Source organism: Nansenia antarctica (genome assembly GCF_963989245.1).
Source record: "Nansenia antarctica genome assembly, chromosome: 6".
In the NCBI taxonomy this organism is placed as follows: Eukaryota; Metazoa; Chordata; class Actinopteri; order Argentiniformes; family Microstomatidae; genus Nansenia; species Nansenia antarctica.
Window position 1 is genome coordinate 48,044,604 of NC_137676.1, and position 14,819 is coordinate 48,059,422.

Sequence of the window (14,819 nt, forward strand, 5' to 3'; positions counted from 1 at the left end):
AAGGCTGTTCAATCCAAGATTTTGTTTATTCATGTGTGGGGTCTGTCTCAGATAAGATTTCGGTTAAGATTTTGAAAATCCTTATGTGTGTACCCCCAGTGGCGGCTGGCCAATTGAGGGCGCTAGGGCGCCGCCCCCACCTTCCAACGCAGCCCCACTTCCTAGTTGCTACTTGTAAAAGATTTTTTTAAATAAACATTGTTTATTCATAAAATGCGGCTGATATTCTGTCGGCGCCTATCAGCATTCATTAAAAATCCTCCAATACAATAAACATTTGATCTGTGTGTGTGTCACTACCCATCTTCCGCCGTAGACTGAAGACCCATCTCTTCAGGTTACATCTTCTGACCCTCACCACTACGTCTCCTAAAGACACCCGCTTTCCCCTCTACTGTGTCCCTAAGAACTTCTATTGCCCCCCTTGTACTGTTTCTCAGTTTCTCCAGTAATATATAAAAAATAAAAAAAGTTTTAGTAGAAGGCGATAATAGGGAGAAGGTTTTTCCTTCTATCAGTGGCCCCGGGCCCGAGCTAGAGTACTCTTCCTGCAACGAATGGTGGACTGCTGATTCACATGCTTAGTATTCAAATGTATTGATTGTAAGTCGCTTTGGAATAAGGCGTCTGCTAAATGCCAAAAATGTAAAAAATGTAAATGTGTAAAATTCACTGTGAAAATACATAGGGGAGGAGTCGGGGCGCCGGCCGAATGGCAGTCTATGGCTGTCCAAATACTTTTGGCTTACACGTGAGCTGTAGCAGCGCTCCAATTGGCTGTCTCCTATTTCTCGGTCGGGGCAAAAAATGCGCCCCGAGCATGCGCAGATTATAGGCTTACCTAGGCTGCAGCCTAGGGCCACTACCACTAGGGGTAGTAACAATTTAAAAATGCGTGAGACTTGAGAGCCCTGAATATCCGGTTGTTAAGTCTGACGTCAAACGTGACGTTTTGCAATTTCCGCGTTCAAACCAGAAATTCTCCGCACCAGAATACCAGTGTACTACAGCGGTAGAATGACAGTTTAATCGTTTTTTAGACTCGGATCTATTCATACAACAAGGGACACAGCACTTTCCCGTTTTCCCCATATTGTCAGGGTATTTGAGCCTCGGAAAAGCGCTATACAAATATAATTAATTATTATTATTATTGCGGCATTTCGAAGACAGCGCCTCAGCCAACTTTGGACCCGGAAACACGTCGCAACTTAACAACCGATATTCGGACAGACAACAGGAGAGGAGAGCAACAGAGAGACAGACAACAGGACAGCAACAGAGAGACAGACAACAGGACAGCAACAGAGAGACAGACAACAGGACAGCAACAGAGAGACAGACAACAGGACAGCAACAGAGAGACAGACAACAGGACAGCAACAGAGACAGACATTAGGAGAGGAGAGCAATAGAGTCAGAACTGAGGTGAGGTGAGCAACAGAGATAGTTCAGGATGATAACAAACAGTTCAGTATGACAGAGACAACTAATAGAAAGACAACTGTATGATTTTAGAGTTTACATGTTCAAGGAAATATTGTATGATAATAGAAAGGTACACTTTAATTTAATTAAAGAAGTAACAAAGAACACATTTATTATCACAATTGCATTGTGTTCCATGTCTTTCTCCATTGAATAAATAATGCCTAGTTGAATGGCTAAACAAGACAACTGTCTGGACAGTACTGCTAGAATTATTCACCTTACCTCTGCACAGATAGACAAAGGGTATAAGTCCATTCTGTTAACATTAGGTCTACTCTGCTAACAAAGACTATTCCAGTTGATTTGTCAGTTGTTGTGCATTATATTTTTTTGTGTTTGCAGTTTGTCCTTTAATAAGTTATATATAAAAATAATTAAGTTATATATATATTCTCATGCTAAAATCGACTGTAAATCCAGATTTTAAAGTTGATATTCTTCCCCGTGGAGCATGCCCCCATAACCTGTGCCCCACCCAACATTTTTATCACCAGCCGCCACTGTGTACCCTGCTTAATCGGGCGTTTGCTGTCCTTGGTCAGAAGGGGGGAAATCGGCCCAAAATCGGCCAGATTATCTTTATGTGTGTACCGGGCTTTATTAAACCTCTATAGGTCAGTCAGTCACCCTGATCACGGGAGATTTCTGCCTTGGAGGACGAGACTCCAGACTGTCGGAGAACAGATCTTTATGCATGTGGTCGTATATCGGAGCACACCACACATAATACGATCAAAGCTGTTCAATCCATGATTTTTTATCTTCATGTGTGGGGTCTCTCTCAGATAAAAAATCTGTTAAGATTTAGAAAATCCATGTCAGAGCTGCCAAGTCTCACGCAATCACCGTGAGACTCACGCATTTCAACCAGTTCTCACGCTCTCACGCCGCATCTCTATTTCTCACGGCGAGAAATAACAATTGTTTTACGGGACTTTTATTTTTGAAATTCCTTGAAAGAAAGCTACCAGACAAGAGTTTCGTGGCATCTTTCTGCACGTGCGTTAACTTGAGTCTGCAATCGAAGCGGCAGGCGAGCGCTGATGGAAGAACCTGTGTTCACGCGAGCTGCAAGAACGTAGCGAGCAGTGTTGCCAGATTGGGCTATTTGGTCACACTGGACATGTGGATTCGGTAGCTTTTAGACCGGTTGGGCTGGACATTGTCAATTCCGTCTGGCAACTGTGTTTCTCTACTGTAACATATTATTAATAATTAAAATTTACAATACAAATACAACAATTGGGGGTCCCTCCCAAAAAAATTGGGGGAAAACCCAATGGTAAAACCCTGGTATGTACTGTATAACATGATAGCCGTCTATGAGCAATGCACTGTATATAAGATGATGACCATGGGTCTTTCTGCTGCTGACCAAGGGGCTGAGTCCTGTTGATGGGGCCCAATTTTTCTTTTAGAGTCTGTAGGCTACTGTATTTGTTTATTAAGATTTCATAAATATGATATATTGTCTGAATTTTTTTCTTGTTTTATAAAATGTTATTATTTATTATTTATTATTTTCATTTCTTGTGCTGGTTTATTATGAACAACATGTAAAATTGCAGGAAACTAGCACAAAGAATTGGGTGCGAGAGAGGGGCTGCCGCTGCCAAAACGTGCACAGTTTTGGGTCGCTCCACCGCCAAAAAAATCTCACTCCAAACTTTTGGTGAAACTTGGCAGCCCTGTATGTGTTCCAGGCAGGGGCGCCGCTAGAGATTCTGGGCCCCATGACAGAATATCATTTTGGGCCCCCCCACCTAAACCACCCATCAACCTAAACCCAGTTGAAGTTGATGAACTATTGATGCACTGCAAGAAATCCAATGATGGACGTCTTTTGTAAATGTAATTTAAAATTACAGTTAATACAGGAATCAACAATTCAGCAAAGAAATCTCAACATTCTTTAACTTATTAAATTAAGACTTGAACAACACAAGGACAAAAGTATAATTAAATGAAGATTGGAACCCAATTATAAAAGTATAAATCACACAAAAAGTAAAAAATATAATTGTAATGGGGTGGTATTGTGTCTAAATAAATGTAGATCTTGTAAAGATCAGTTGGCCATAATACTGTCAGGATTAGATCAATGAAGAATTACAGCAGAGAGATATTTACTGACTCAGCATTGCTTGTTTCACACAAAGACAAACGTGTCTTATACAAGAGGGAGCAACACAGTCATGGTGCCAGCGAAATTGAATGTGAAATGGGAAGATTTTTATTTTTACACTGCGGCAGTACTGTGGAATAGTATACCTGGAGAGCTAAAAACTATATCTAGCCTAATGCACAACGATTCAAGATAGGAGTAAAGAGATCAAATCAAATCAAAGCTAAACGCTGGGCCTTCTTAGTAGCAACATCTTTAATAAGATCCTTGAAATCTAGTGATGAAGCCAACTTGCTGTGCTGCTGTCATTGTCCTTTGTTACTTCTTGCTCTTCTTCTTCTGCCTCTTTACCTCTGCTCTCCTCTCTGGCTGCCTTGCTTGAAGAGGGCCCTGGCATGGAGTATCCATAGGTACATAATTCATAATATGTCCTATAATAGTATTAACATAATAATACATACATTACACCAGATTAGCTAACTTAGATGTTATCTAGCTAGCTAACAATATTATTAAGATGCCAGTGGTCAATGTTATTGCAATTACTGGAAGAACTATTAACTAAATATGAATATTAGCTAAAGTTGTATTCAATGCATGCATGGTAATGCAGCATACATTAAAATATTCAAAATATGTTTGTTAACCCCAAACTCCTACTGCTCACCTCCTTCTCCTTCAACTGGGAGGTGGGTTGAGGGAAGGAGTCCTGATCCTGAAACTGCATCTGTGCATGACGTGATTAGCATGTAACATTATACTAGTTAGCTAGCTAGCTATAGCAAGAGTGCATAGCTGCTGGATACAAATTCACTGAGCTCTAATAACCTATATTTGGACCAAAATTGCACTCATCTCATACATTTAACTGAAATTATACTGACAGTGCACTGTAAGTTAACGTTACTTGAAGTTAATGTTAATTAGCTATAGCGAGCTAACTAGATCATCCACGCAGTGATTAGATCACTAAACCACTGTTGTCTAGATAGATAGCCTACATACTAGCTGTCGCCCTTTTTTGTCACTCTCCTCGTTCTTTACTTTTACTTTTCTCTTTTGAGACCCTGACTTTGGCTTTGCCTTTCACGACATCGTCTCTCTCCTTGTCAGAATATTTGCGGTAACGTTCCTCTAGTCTAGTCTAGCAGCTCGCGCGCGGTGGACTGAACCATGCAATGAATAAATAGAGGGGTAAATAATAAGGCTTAATTTTGTTAAACATAGAGAAACAAAACTCAATACATAGAATTATAATTTGAATTTGGCTACATTAACGTCCTTATGATAATAATAATAATATTATTTATAAATATAATATATATTTTTTAAAAGATTCTCATGGGCCCCTGTCAGTGCTGGGCCCTTAGAATCGTCCTAACTTACCACCCCCTAGCGGCGCCCCTGGTTCCAGGCTACCTGGCAGTAGTGATGGGGGAAACAAAGCTTTCGACGCAATTGACACGTTCGACACAATTGTGTCGGAAAAAGTGTCGATCTTTCGATGCAGTCGATACAGCAACTCCATACTGCCACCTGCTGGTCAGGTCATGGTACTGCCTATACTGCCATCTGCTGGTCAGGTCGTGGTACAGCAGCTCCACAATGACATCGCTGGTCAGGTCGTGGTATGGCGGCTGTATCGACTTATTCACAAGTCAGGAATTTGAGGCAAAATACAATAAGCCCACCGTCATCTGCGATGTCTTGTTCAAAGGTGCTGTGACAAACTGTGTCGATGTGTATGTGGCCATATATGTGGTCTTAAAAGTTGGTGTGTCTAGTAGACTATAATAAATACATATATGAATAAATAAATAAATGCAACTGTTGTGTCCATTTCTGATATGAATAGAATAGAATTTGCCATTTAGCAAACGCTTTTAATCCAAAAGCTACTTACAGGGACATTCCCCCTGGAGTAATTGTAGTACTCAAGGGCACACTAGTGGTGGTGTTTCAGGCAGGATTTGAACTCACAACCTTCCGATCACCAGTCCAATTCACTCTGGCAGGGTATAAAAGGTGAGTTGATTACTTCAGTGGGAACAGGTGTTCAGCTGTCAGGGAGAGGCGTGACAAAGGCAATAGGTGAATGACATTATCATTTTCTGCATAACATAACAGACACACTAGGTGGTGCTGCAAGACCTCTTCATTTGAAATGTTGCTCACACACTGAATCTTGAACAAAAAAAATCCTTACAATGGAATTGAAAGGAGTTAAATGAGCGGGTGTTGATGGTTATAAACTGAGTTAGACCAACTTTCAGTTACGAAGTAAATTAAATGTATTGAACATTTCCATACATACACAGTGCTCACATTTTAATTTGACTTTTTACCAGGCAGTCTCTGATCATGAAACAATCACCACTAGCTCTCACAATACTGCAGTCTTTTACTCTCTCTCTCTTTGCGGTCCTCTCTCTCACACACACACACACACACACACACACACACACACACACACACACACACACACACACACACACACACACACACACACGCACACACACACACACACACACACACACACACGCACGCACACACACGCACACACACACGCACACACAATCACATTCGCGCCACCACCTCTAGGGGGACTCCTGAGCTCACCAGAGTGAACGCAGCCCATGAGTGCTGGAGAGGGAAGGAGGGAGACGGAGGACACAGTGGGAATGTTGCGTTTAGAAGAGCAAAGCGCGAGGAGCAACATTGTATTGAACATTTGTAGCCGTTCCCGATGCACTGAAATATAGAATCATTAATACGGGTTCGCATCTGAAACGAAAGGGCAGTGACGTATCAAAACAGAGGAGCTACATTGCGGCGTTGGTAGTTATACAAGGGTGTCAGTGTGGTAAGTAGCCTACAAGCTCTTTCGCGACTGGTCAACTGTTTCGTACAACGTCAAATGGATTGCAATAGCCTGGTGGGCAAGTAGCCTAAAATGTTAAGTTAAACGCACAATAAGTGCAACAAAATGTCAACACTAATGTTACCTTCAATGGAAGTAGGCCTGTACAGCAAAGTGTTGCACTGGTTTCAAGGTAAACCTGGCTTGTTATGCAGGTAGGCAATGCATACTGTTTTACATTTCAGGAGACTGTCGTGCCATGTTGCTATTGGTAACACGCCAACATGTGTATTCTTAGCCTAGTACATTTAGTCTATGACTACTGCCTTACACATTAAGCCTAAAGAAAGAAATGCATTCCAAAGAGGGAATTATTCATAAAGAATCAGGTTTGTAAGATATGTATCCTTAAGAAAAATATGGCAAATCTGCATTACAGTGAGTGTCACTAGTAGGCTACTCTCTGTAGATACACATGTTATCGCATGTAACCTAGTTGTCAAACTATGCAATGGCATTTTCGGGTTCGTTTTCGTGCGGAGAAGTTGAAGGAAAATATTTGAATTAATCAATGATGTCTTTAATTCGGAGCTTAACTTTACGGCCCAATTTTGGCCACCGATTTAGTCTGTAAGGAAACTGAAATTTGACAACACTGTTTTTCTTGTTGTTTTTTTGTCGGTCTAATAGGCGCTTTTGTTTGGCTACTGCACCGTAACTGCCACGAAATGTCACCAGTGTGGCAAGGCTACACACAGTTGACATCCACACAGAGCGTCCTGTTATGTAATGCATGTTCGCATCGTGTGCTCATACTTGCAACCAAATAGGCCTATGCAGACGTCTGATGATTAGACTGAATTTATCGGTATAGCCAAATGATAATGTGGTTATCATATAGGCCAAAATATGTCATTCACATGAACACAGAACAACCTCTGTTCAGTCTTCTTTTACAGCGCTGAGATTTTTTTCTGAATAAACGAATAGGACAGAAGGCAGGATTATTTTTGAAATGATATGGATGCTGAAAATGCATGTATGCACTGTTTGTATTACATAACACCCGCATGCTGCTGTTTGACCGGCCGTAAATGCACCAGAGGTGAATGCAAAGCCAGTTGGACATAGAATGTGCAGATCAGATGTCTTAATCTGTAAAACAGTACCTACTACAGTAGATATTTCATTTGCATATCATTACTGATGATACAGGAATAAGGCATAGCCTATGCTCAGAAGATCAGCCAACGGTAGGATACAATTATTAACACACACAACAACTGGGACCCGTAAATCTCAGAAAAGGCGCATGAAGGAGAGAGTGATTTCTAGGCTCGACGTCAAAATCTTGATGGTCAAGAATGAGAGAGAAAAGGTTACATATTTTGTTATATCAAATTAAGGTAATGTTTGGATTTGCATAGATCTGATATAGGCCTACTATGGGCTTTTGTTTGACATTCAGTGGCTTAGGCTATGTTGTGCATTGGTAGTTTTTAACTGTGAAATAACAAACCTCAAGAATCTATTTGGCCGCCCTGGGTTCCAAACGTTTCTTTTGTTAGTTAAACAACTTCTATTAATACATGTTGCATCTCAGGGATACAGTATGTATGCATCTCAGTCCCCTTATTCCTGTTCCTGTTCCTGTTCCTACAGCTGCCCAGACTGAGATTTGCTTATAGTTTTAGAGGTTACCAATGTCCTTGACATGTGCTGCCAGAAGCCAGCCAGTGACTCATCAAAGCTAATGGGGGATGCATGGACAATTTAATCTGGTCTGAAGAGCTCTTCATCTCTGATGGTTGCCCACTCAGGACACTTTTGTTTTCAAATAGAGCCAACCCAACCCTGCCCACTCTGGATTGATGTTATGGGCATATAATGTTCTGTAGCTATATGAAAGTAGTGGAGTAGTTCCTTCTTAACACGCCTGATAGAAATGTTATGGAAATCCAGAAAGCATTGACTGTAAAAGAGCATTTTATATTTGAATTAAAATTTCAGCAATAATGCACATGTCTTTGACTCAACACCATGATTAGTCAATTGTTGGGGTAGATTTGGCAGTCAGACTTCAGTATTTGCAAACTAAACAGCAACAGATTTACATTTTAAGGGATTGAAGCTGTGGAGGTGGAAATAGGTGGTGAGTGACAGTGAAACCGACATTTTGTTGGCAATATTGCTCATCTCTTATATTTCTTTGCCTAGGTGTCACACACATACATACACACACACACACACACACACACACACACACACACACACACACACACACACACACACACACACACACACACACAAACACAATCATCACACTCAAAGTCAGCAAGGGATCTATAAAACTAAAGAAACTTCGTCTTGCATCATGTCGATCTCCATCTTCATATTTTTTCCTGTGATTCATATTTTGTATAATAATGGCATATAGTTCACCAGTCCATCACAGATCAACATGTGGTCATCTGTCTTTCTTTAGTAATCCAGGTGGCCACAGAGGCTATAGGTGGTCCTCTCTCCAAGCCCTGACACTATGCTTCTCTTTCCAGACGTGGGCGGCTCTAACTCAGACACACTTCCTATGTGCCTGTGGCCGTCTTACCCCATTGTGTGTGCTAAGTGGGTTAAATGAGTGGCCTGGCTGAGGAGCGCAGCGCTGGGACACACAGCCGAGCCCACACAGGTGACACTCTCACATCTTACCGTACTTCAGTAACACCTTTATACACTATTCTTAGTGCGTGTTTCGCACTTTACTGAAGCTACATGTTTGCATGAAGAAGCTGAACTAAATAGTAGTTAAGGTCTGTGTCCATTATATTCTGTCTGCCATGTCAACAGCACAGAAACTACGTTCAGACATCAAAGTGCTGTTATTTATCTCCCACACATGACTGGTTATAGATGTCCTGCTTACCACTTGTCTCTCTTGTCTCAGTAGAATGTCGTGGGTCAGAGGCTTCTTCGTAGCTAGAGTGGATGAGAGAAAGACCGCATGGGGGGAGCGCAATGGCAAGAAGTCCAAGAGGAAAGACAGTTCGTCCCTTTGTAACCCGCGCTACATGAGCTGCCTGCGGGACGCTGAGGACCTGGAGCCCCCCCCCCTGGCCCCCCAGCACTACCACCGCGCAGCCGGGCCCAGCGGGGGCAACTTTGGCATGCGCTGTGGCTGGCAGGAGGATCACTATGGAAAGAGGGCAGGGGGTGCGGGGGACCTAGTCCTCAAGTCAGTGGACCTGGGCTTTGAGGACGGGGACCTGAAAGGGAGGAAAGGGGAGGATTTTGGGGAAGGAGGGGAGGAGGGGATGGGGGGCTGTAAGGCTGTGACAGCTGCTGACTGCTGGCTGCGGGTGGTGAGGGTGTTCCAGTCCAAGAAGTTCCAGTCTGCCAAGCTGGAGCGCCTGTACCAACGCTACTTCTTCAGGCTCAATCAGAGCTCCCTGACCATGCTGATGGGCGTGCTGGTGATCGTGTGCGGCGTGATGCTCACCTTCCACTGCATCCACGCTCTGCCGGACGTGGCCTACGCCTCGGTGCTCTCTGTGGCCATGGCCCTCTTCCTGGCCATGATGGTAGTGTGCAACCGCAATGGATTCCACCAGGACTACATGTGGATCGTCAGCTACCTGGTGATCGGAGTGTTAGTGGTGGTGCAGGTATTCGGGGTGCTGATGGTGGCCCCCCGCAGCGCCTCAGAGGGGATTTGGTGGTCCGTTTTCTTCATCTACATCATCTACACCCTGCTGCCTGTAAGGATGAGAGCCGCCGTGCTAAGTGGAGCTGTGCTCTCTACCATACATGTGGTCACTGCCTGGCAACTCAACCAGGAGGATAAGTTCATCCTCAAACAGGTAAGACTACGGTCAACATAACCAACATTCAATGGGGCTCTAATGAGGATTTAATTAGACCAGGGAATTGACTTTACATGGCATTTTATTACATATGGAAATAGCTTAATAGAGACAAGATCATGTCTCTCACACTGAAGTTACTATGTATTTGCAAAAAAGTGTAACATTTCTGCCACTAAAAAACATAGGCCTACATATAAATTACCTTGAGAATGCAAGTTTGCTGGACTCAAGTCTTAGTTAAACAGGGTGTAACCTTCAATAAAAGTTTTATGGAACGCGATTTTGCGTGAGAAAGTGAGGAATAAATACTGTATTGCTCCACCTCTTGCCTCTCAGGGCACCCTATTATCATTTCACAATTGTACACTAATATCTATTACTATTCATGACCTGAAATGGCCCACTTTTACTCAGCATCGATATAGGCTAGGACAAACTGTACAGACTTCGCTACCATTTTCTCATGTCAAAGGTTCTGTACTAAAAGTAGATGGTGCAGTAAATCTTGGCAGCCTTAAAATGAGATTTTTAATGAGCCCATGTTTTCCGCTGTAGGGTAATGTAGGGAAACTATTGGCAACTCTGTTGGGATTTGAGGAAGGTCAGTTGTGTTGATTGAGCCTGTTTAGCTGTATTATGTAGGAATATCATTCTACTATAATATAGTATCATTCAAGCCTCAATTCACTGAGACAAGGCAGGCATTGTAGTTTTCTTTAAGGGGTGGGGTGAGATGATGTGTTGTGCTATGGACTTGACAATGGAACAAAGTGATCATGGCTTGAAAGTAGAGGAAAATAAGGAATTTAAGGAAACATTTAAGACCTTTTTATGTTTTTTAAATACATGTAACTGTTTTGGACTTTATAAAATGATGTGGTGCTAACAAAGTATAACAAAGGGAACCTACTTGACTAACACTTATTTTAGGGTCTTATGAATTGATTGAAGTATTTATAAATATGCTTTGTTTATTTATTATATTAGGCTACATAGTTTGTTAATGTTGATGTTAAGTAAATAGCCTGCATATAGGCTATATCATGCAGCTTTATTGTACACTACAGTATCGGTCTATGTTTATATAGAATGGTTTATTAATGTACTATACACATTTGCAGCCAAATGTTTCAATACAATACACGAAAAAACTATTCAATAAACATATACTGTAAATAGATAACAAATATATCAGGTTAAGTACAATTTAGCAGCATCACCAAATCATAAATCATCATTAATTAGTCTCACATAAATACTAGTATGTATTCACTAAGGTTAATAAATACATGAACAAATGGTATCATAATTAACAAAGTATTTACTTTGGGACTGAAGACCCATCTCTTCAGGCTACACCGTTACTGTCCCTCCTGAAACCTCTCCTTCCCCTCTACCCCCCTGTAGAGTTTCTCTATTGTAAATAATAATAATTATAATAAGAATAAGAATTTAAAAATAATAACAATAAAAAGTATATATTAAAAAGAATATGTACAGTACAGGCCAAAAGTTTGGACACACCTTCTCATTCAATGCGTTTCCTTTATTTTCATGACTATTTGGTACATTGTAGATTCTCACTGAAGGCATCAAAACTATGAATGAACACATAGGAATTATGTATTTAACAATAAAGTGTGAAATAACTCTAAATATGTCTTATATTTTAGATTCCTCAAAGTAGCCACCCTTTGCTTTTTTGTTGTTAATAAAATACATAATAATAATATTAAATATAATATGTGTTAATAATAATATGTTATTATATATATATATATATTTAATATTATTATATATGTTATTAACAACAACCATTTTTTATTTTATTAACAACAAAAAAGCAAAGGGTGGCTACTTTGAGGAATCTAAAATCTAAGACATATTTAGAGTTATTTCACACTTTTTTGTTAAGTACATCATTCCACATGTGTTCATTCATAGTTTTGATGCCTTCAGTGAGAATCTACAATGTAAATAGTCATGAAAATAAAGGAAACACATTGAATGAGAAGGTGTGTCCAAACTTTTGGCCTGTACTGTATATATTCTTCCTTCTTCCAGCATTTTGACTGCCAATGGCCTCTTGCCAGAGCATAGATTTTTTACTTTTTCTTGCTATGACTGATGGATAGATGATTCACTTACTTAGACATATTTTAGTTGTAAGTCGCTTTGGATAAAGGCGTCTGCTAAATGGCAAAAATGTAAATGCAAGAAAAGTTAGAACACTATTTGATAATGTTTTGTAACCAAGTGTTTTCTGGCTGAGGACTGTGGAATGTGCCTGTAGCCCTTGATGCAGTCTGTCAAAACATATAGATTGCACTGTAGTGGGGACATGTTATCGATGTTCATGTCATATTATCATCAATCCAGTCCTAGTCTAATAGAACCGCTCCATTGTGAGACCATAATGACATTACTGAGTCCAGAGTGTCCTCTGTTGACTCCTTAGATATTGTGTTGATGGAATCTTTGGTTGGTCACTGCTTGGCCCCCTCCCTTGCAGAGCTGGCTGGTGATAATGGTTCTCTGACTGACTGTTCTCATGCCTATGGCACTGTCTCTCCATCCATTGGAATAAGGTCCAGTCCTATGAGCAATCAATGGTAGGACATGAGCCCATTGCACTGACTCACTGACACTGTGGTTACTTTCTCTCTGGAAGTACAAATAAATTATGCTACGAGTGCTATAATACTTGAGAATGACGGTTGGTTATGGCAACAACCCTTGTGTTTCATCTGTTTATATGGGGTCTATGTTAAGAACTCTTTGCGTAAGAGCTAAAACATTCCCAAGTGTCCATTTTCAGTGTTTTACACTTTCAGGTTAAAAACTCATGTGACAGTGTTGTTTTAGCAAAGGCATTGGTCAGTCAGTCTCTCTCTTTCTTTGCCACCAAAGTACAGTAGGGTCCCATTCAGTCTCCAGCCACCATAGAGTGCGAAAGTGCTCTCTGTATCCTTCTCCCTTATTCTCTCTCTCTCAATCTGGGAAAGTCAGCTCTTCTTCTGGGACCTCATCAAGTATTCTCTCTCTTTTTCTCTGTTTCCCTGCCTTGTTCCCCTTATTTGTATTTTTCCCTCCGGAGATTGACACGCAGGATCAGGGCCCCGGAGATGTGGGACTAATGATTGGAGGGACAAAAGACGTCTTTGTGAGGGACCTCCATGACGACAGGGGGGGTTATGTGGTGACAGGGGATGGCTGGGGATGGAGAGTGTGAAATATCACTGGGCTGACGCACCCAGCTGAAAAAGGCCAGCCAGTCTTTTCTCTCTTTGACTCTCTTTCTCTGTCTACTTACTCTGTCTACTCTTCTCTCTCTCTCTCTCTCTCTCTCTCTCTCTCTCTCTCTCTCTCTCTCTCTCTCTCTCTCTCTCTCGCTCTCTCTCTCTCTCTCTCTCTCTCTCTCATTCTCTCTGAGTCACGATTCCATTCTCACAAAGGGCCCCTTAGATAGTGGCCTTTTATTTCTCGCCAGGTCTGAGACTGAGCTCACAGAACTCACTGGTGATTGTCTCCATTAGATCTCCATGTTCTCAGCTCAGTTCCAAATCTTGAGATCATCCCCCACTCAGATGAATAGAGACTGATGGAGATAACCAGCTCTCCAGGGGACCTCATGAAGTCCATCCATTCTCCTACAGAGTACGACTCGGAAAGGGCCTTATTCATACTGCACAACAGGCCAGAGCTGAGGTCTGTCTGGGCGTTCGAGGAGAACCTTTTAAAAGACCTTGGAGGGATGAGGGGAAGGCTCCATGCTAAGACGTGTGGTTTATGGTCTGGCTGCTGCTAGTATTTCTTGTGTGGAAAAACAAGAGAGTAAATACGTACTCATGTGTTCTACTCATGTGTAAGTACTCATGTGTTTTCCCCTTCGCCAAATCATATTGTTAGACCACAGTTGGAGAAAGATGTCAAGCTGGCTGTGAAGCATGTTAGCCTTTGTTTGCATCTATGCTTCCTGGTGCATATAGTGATACTGTACTGTATGCCATGTCAGAATCCAATATAAGATGACACATTCAGTGCATTCTGCCATTGTGTCTAGTTACCTGTCATGTGTCCTGTTTATTGTCAGCCCGTGCTGGGTTTTGCGTAATGGCCGCCCCTGTATGGCACTCCCTCTGGCCAGGACAGGCAGGCTGTGGCTTCTCTACGCACAGACACAACAGAAAAAAACACAGATTCATTTGGCTCTGAGGGAGCTCATAAAGTGGACCACCTGTCCCCTCCGCCTTTGTTGCGTCATCGTCCCCGATAGAACATGGAGACAGACTTAGAACACTGGGACTGTCTCCACAGCTTGGCCGTCTTTTATGAAGTAGAACGTGGACACTGATCTGAATTCGATCGTGGTAGCTTTTGGGAAGGAATTTGGGGGATTATTTAGATATTCCATATTAAGTCTTTGTAGCCATTCGTCATGTGGCATTGATATACAGTATGCAATATACTGTACATATAC

The 14,819-nt window shown here is 41.6% G+C and overlaps 1 protein-coding gene across 1 annotated transcript in view; it reads left to right on the forward strand.

Moving 5' to 3' along the window:
- Nucleotides 1-6,286: 6,286 nt before the first annotated feature.
- Nucleotides 6,287-14,819, forward strand: part of LOC308161007 (adenylate cyclase type 6-like) — a 42,601-nt gene continuing 34,068 nt past the window's right edge. The window contains exons 1-3 of the mRNA XM_080534937.1: nt 6,287-6,479; nt 9,032-9,165; nt 9,424-10,333. Coding sequence (XP_080391063.1) covers nt 9,425-10,333 — 909 coding nt within the window. The 5' untranslated portion in view covers nt 6,287-6,479; nt 9,032-9,165; nt 9,424. The remainder of the gene's footprint in view (nt 6,480-9,031; nt 9,166-9,423; nt 10,334-14,819) is intronic.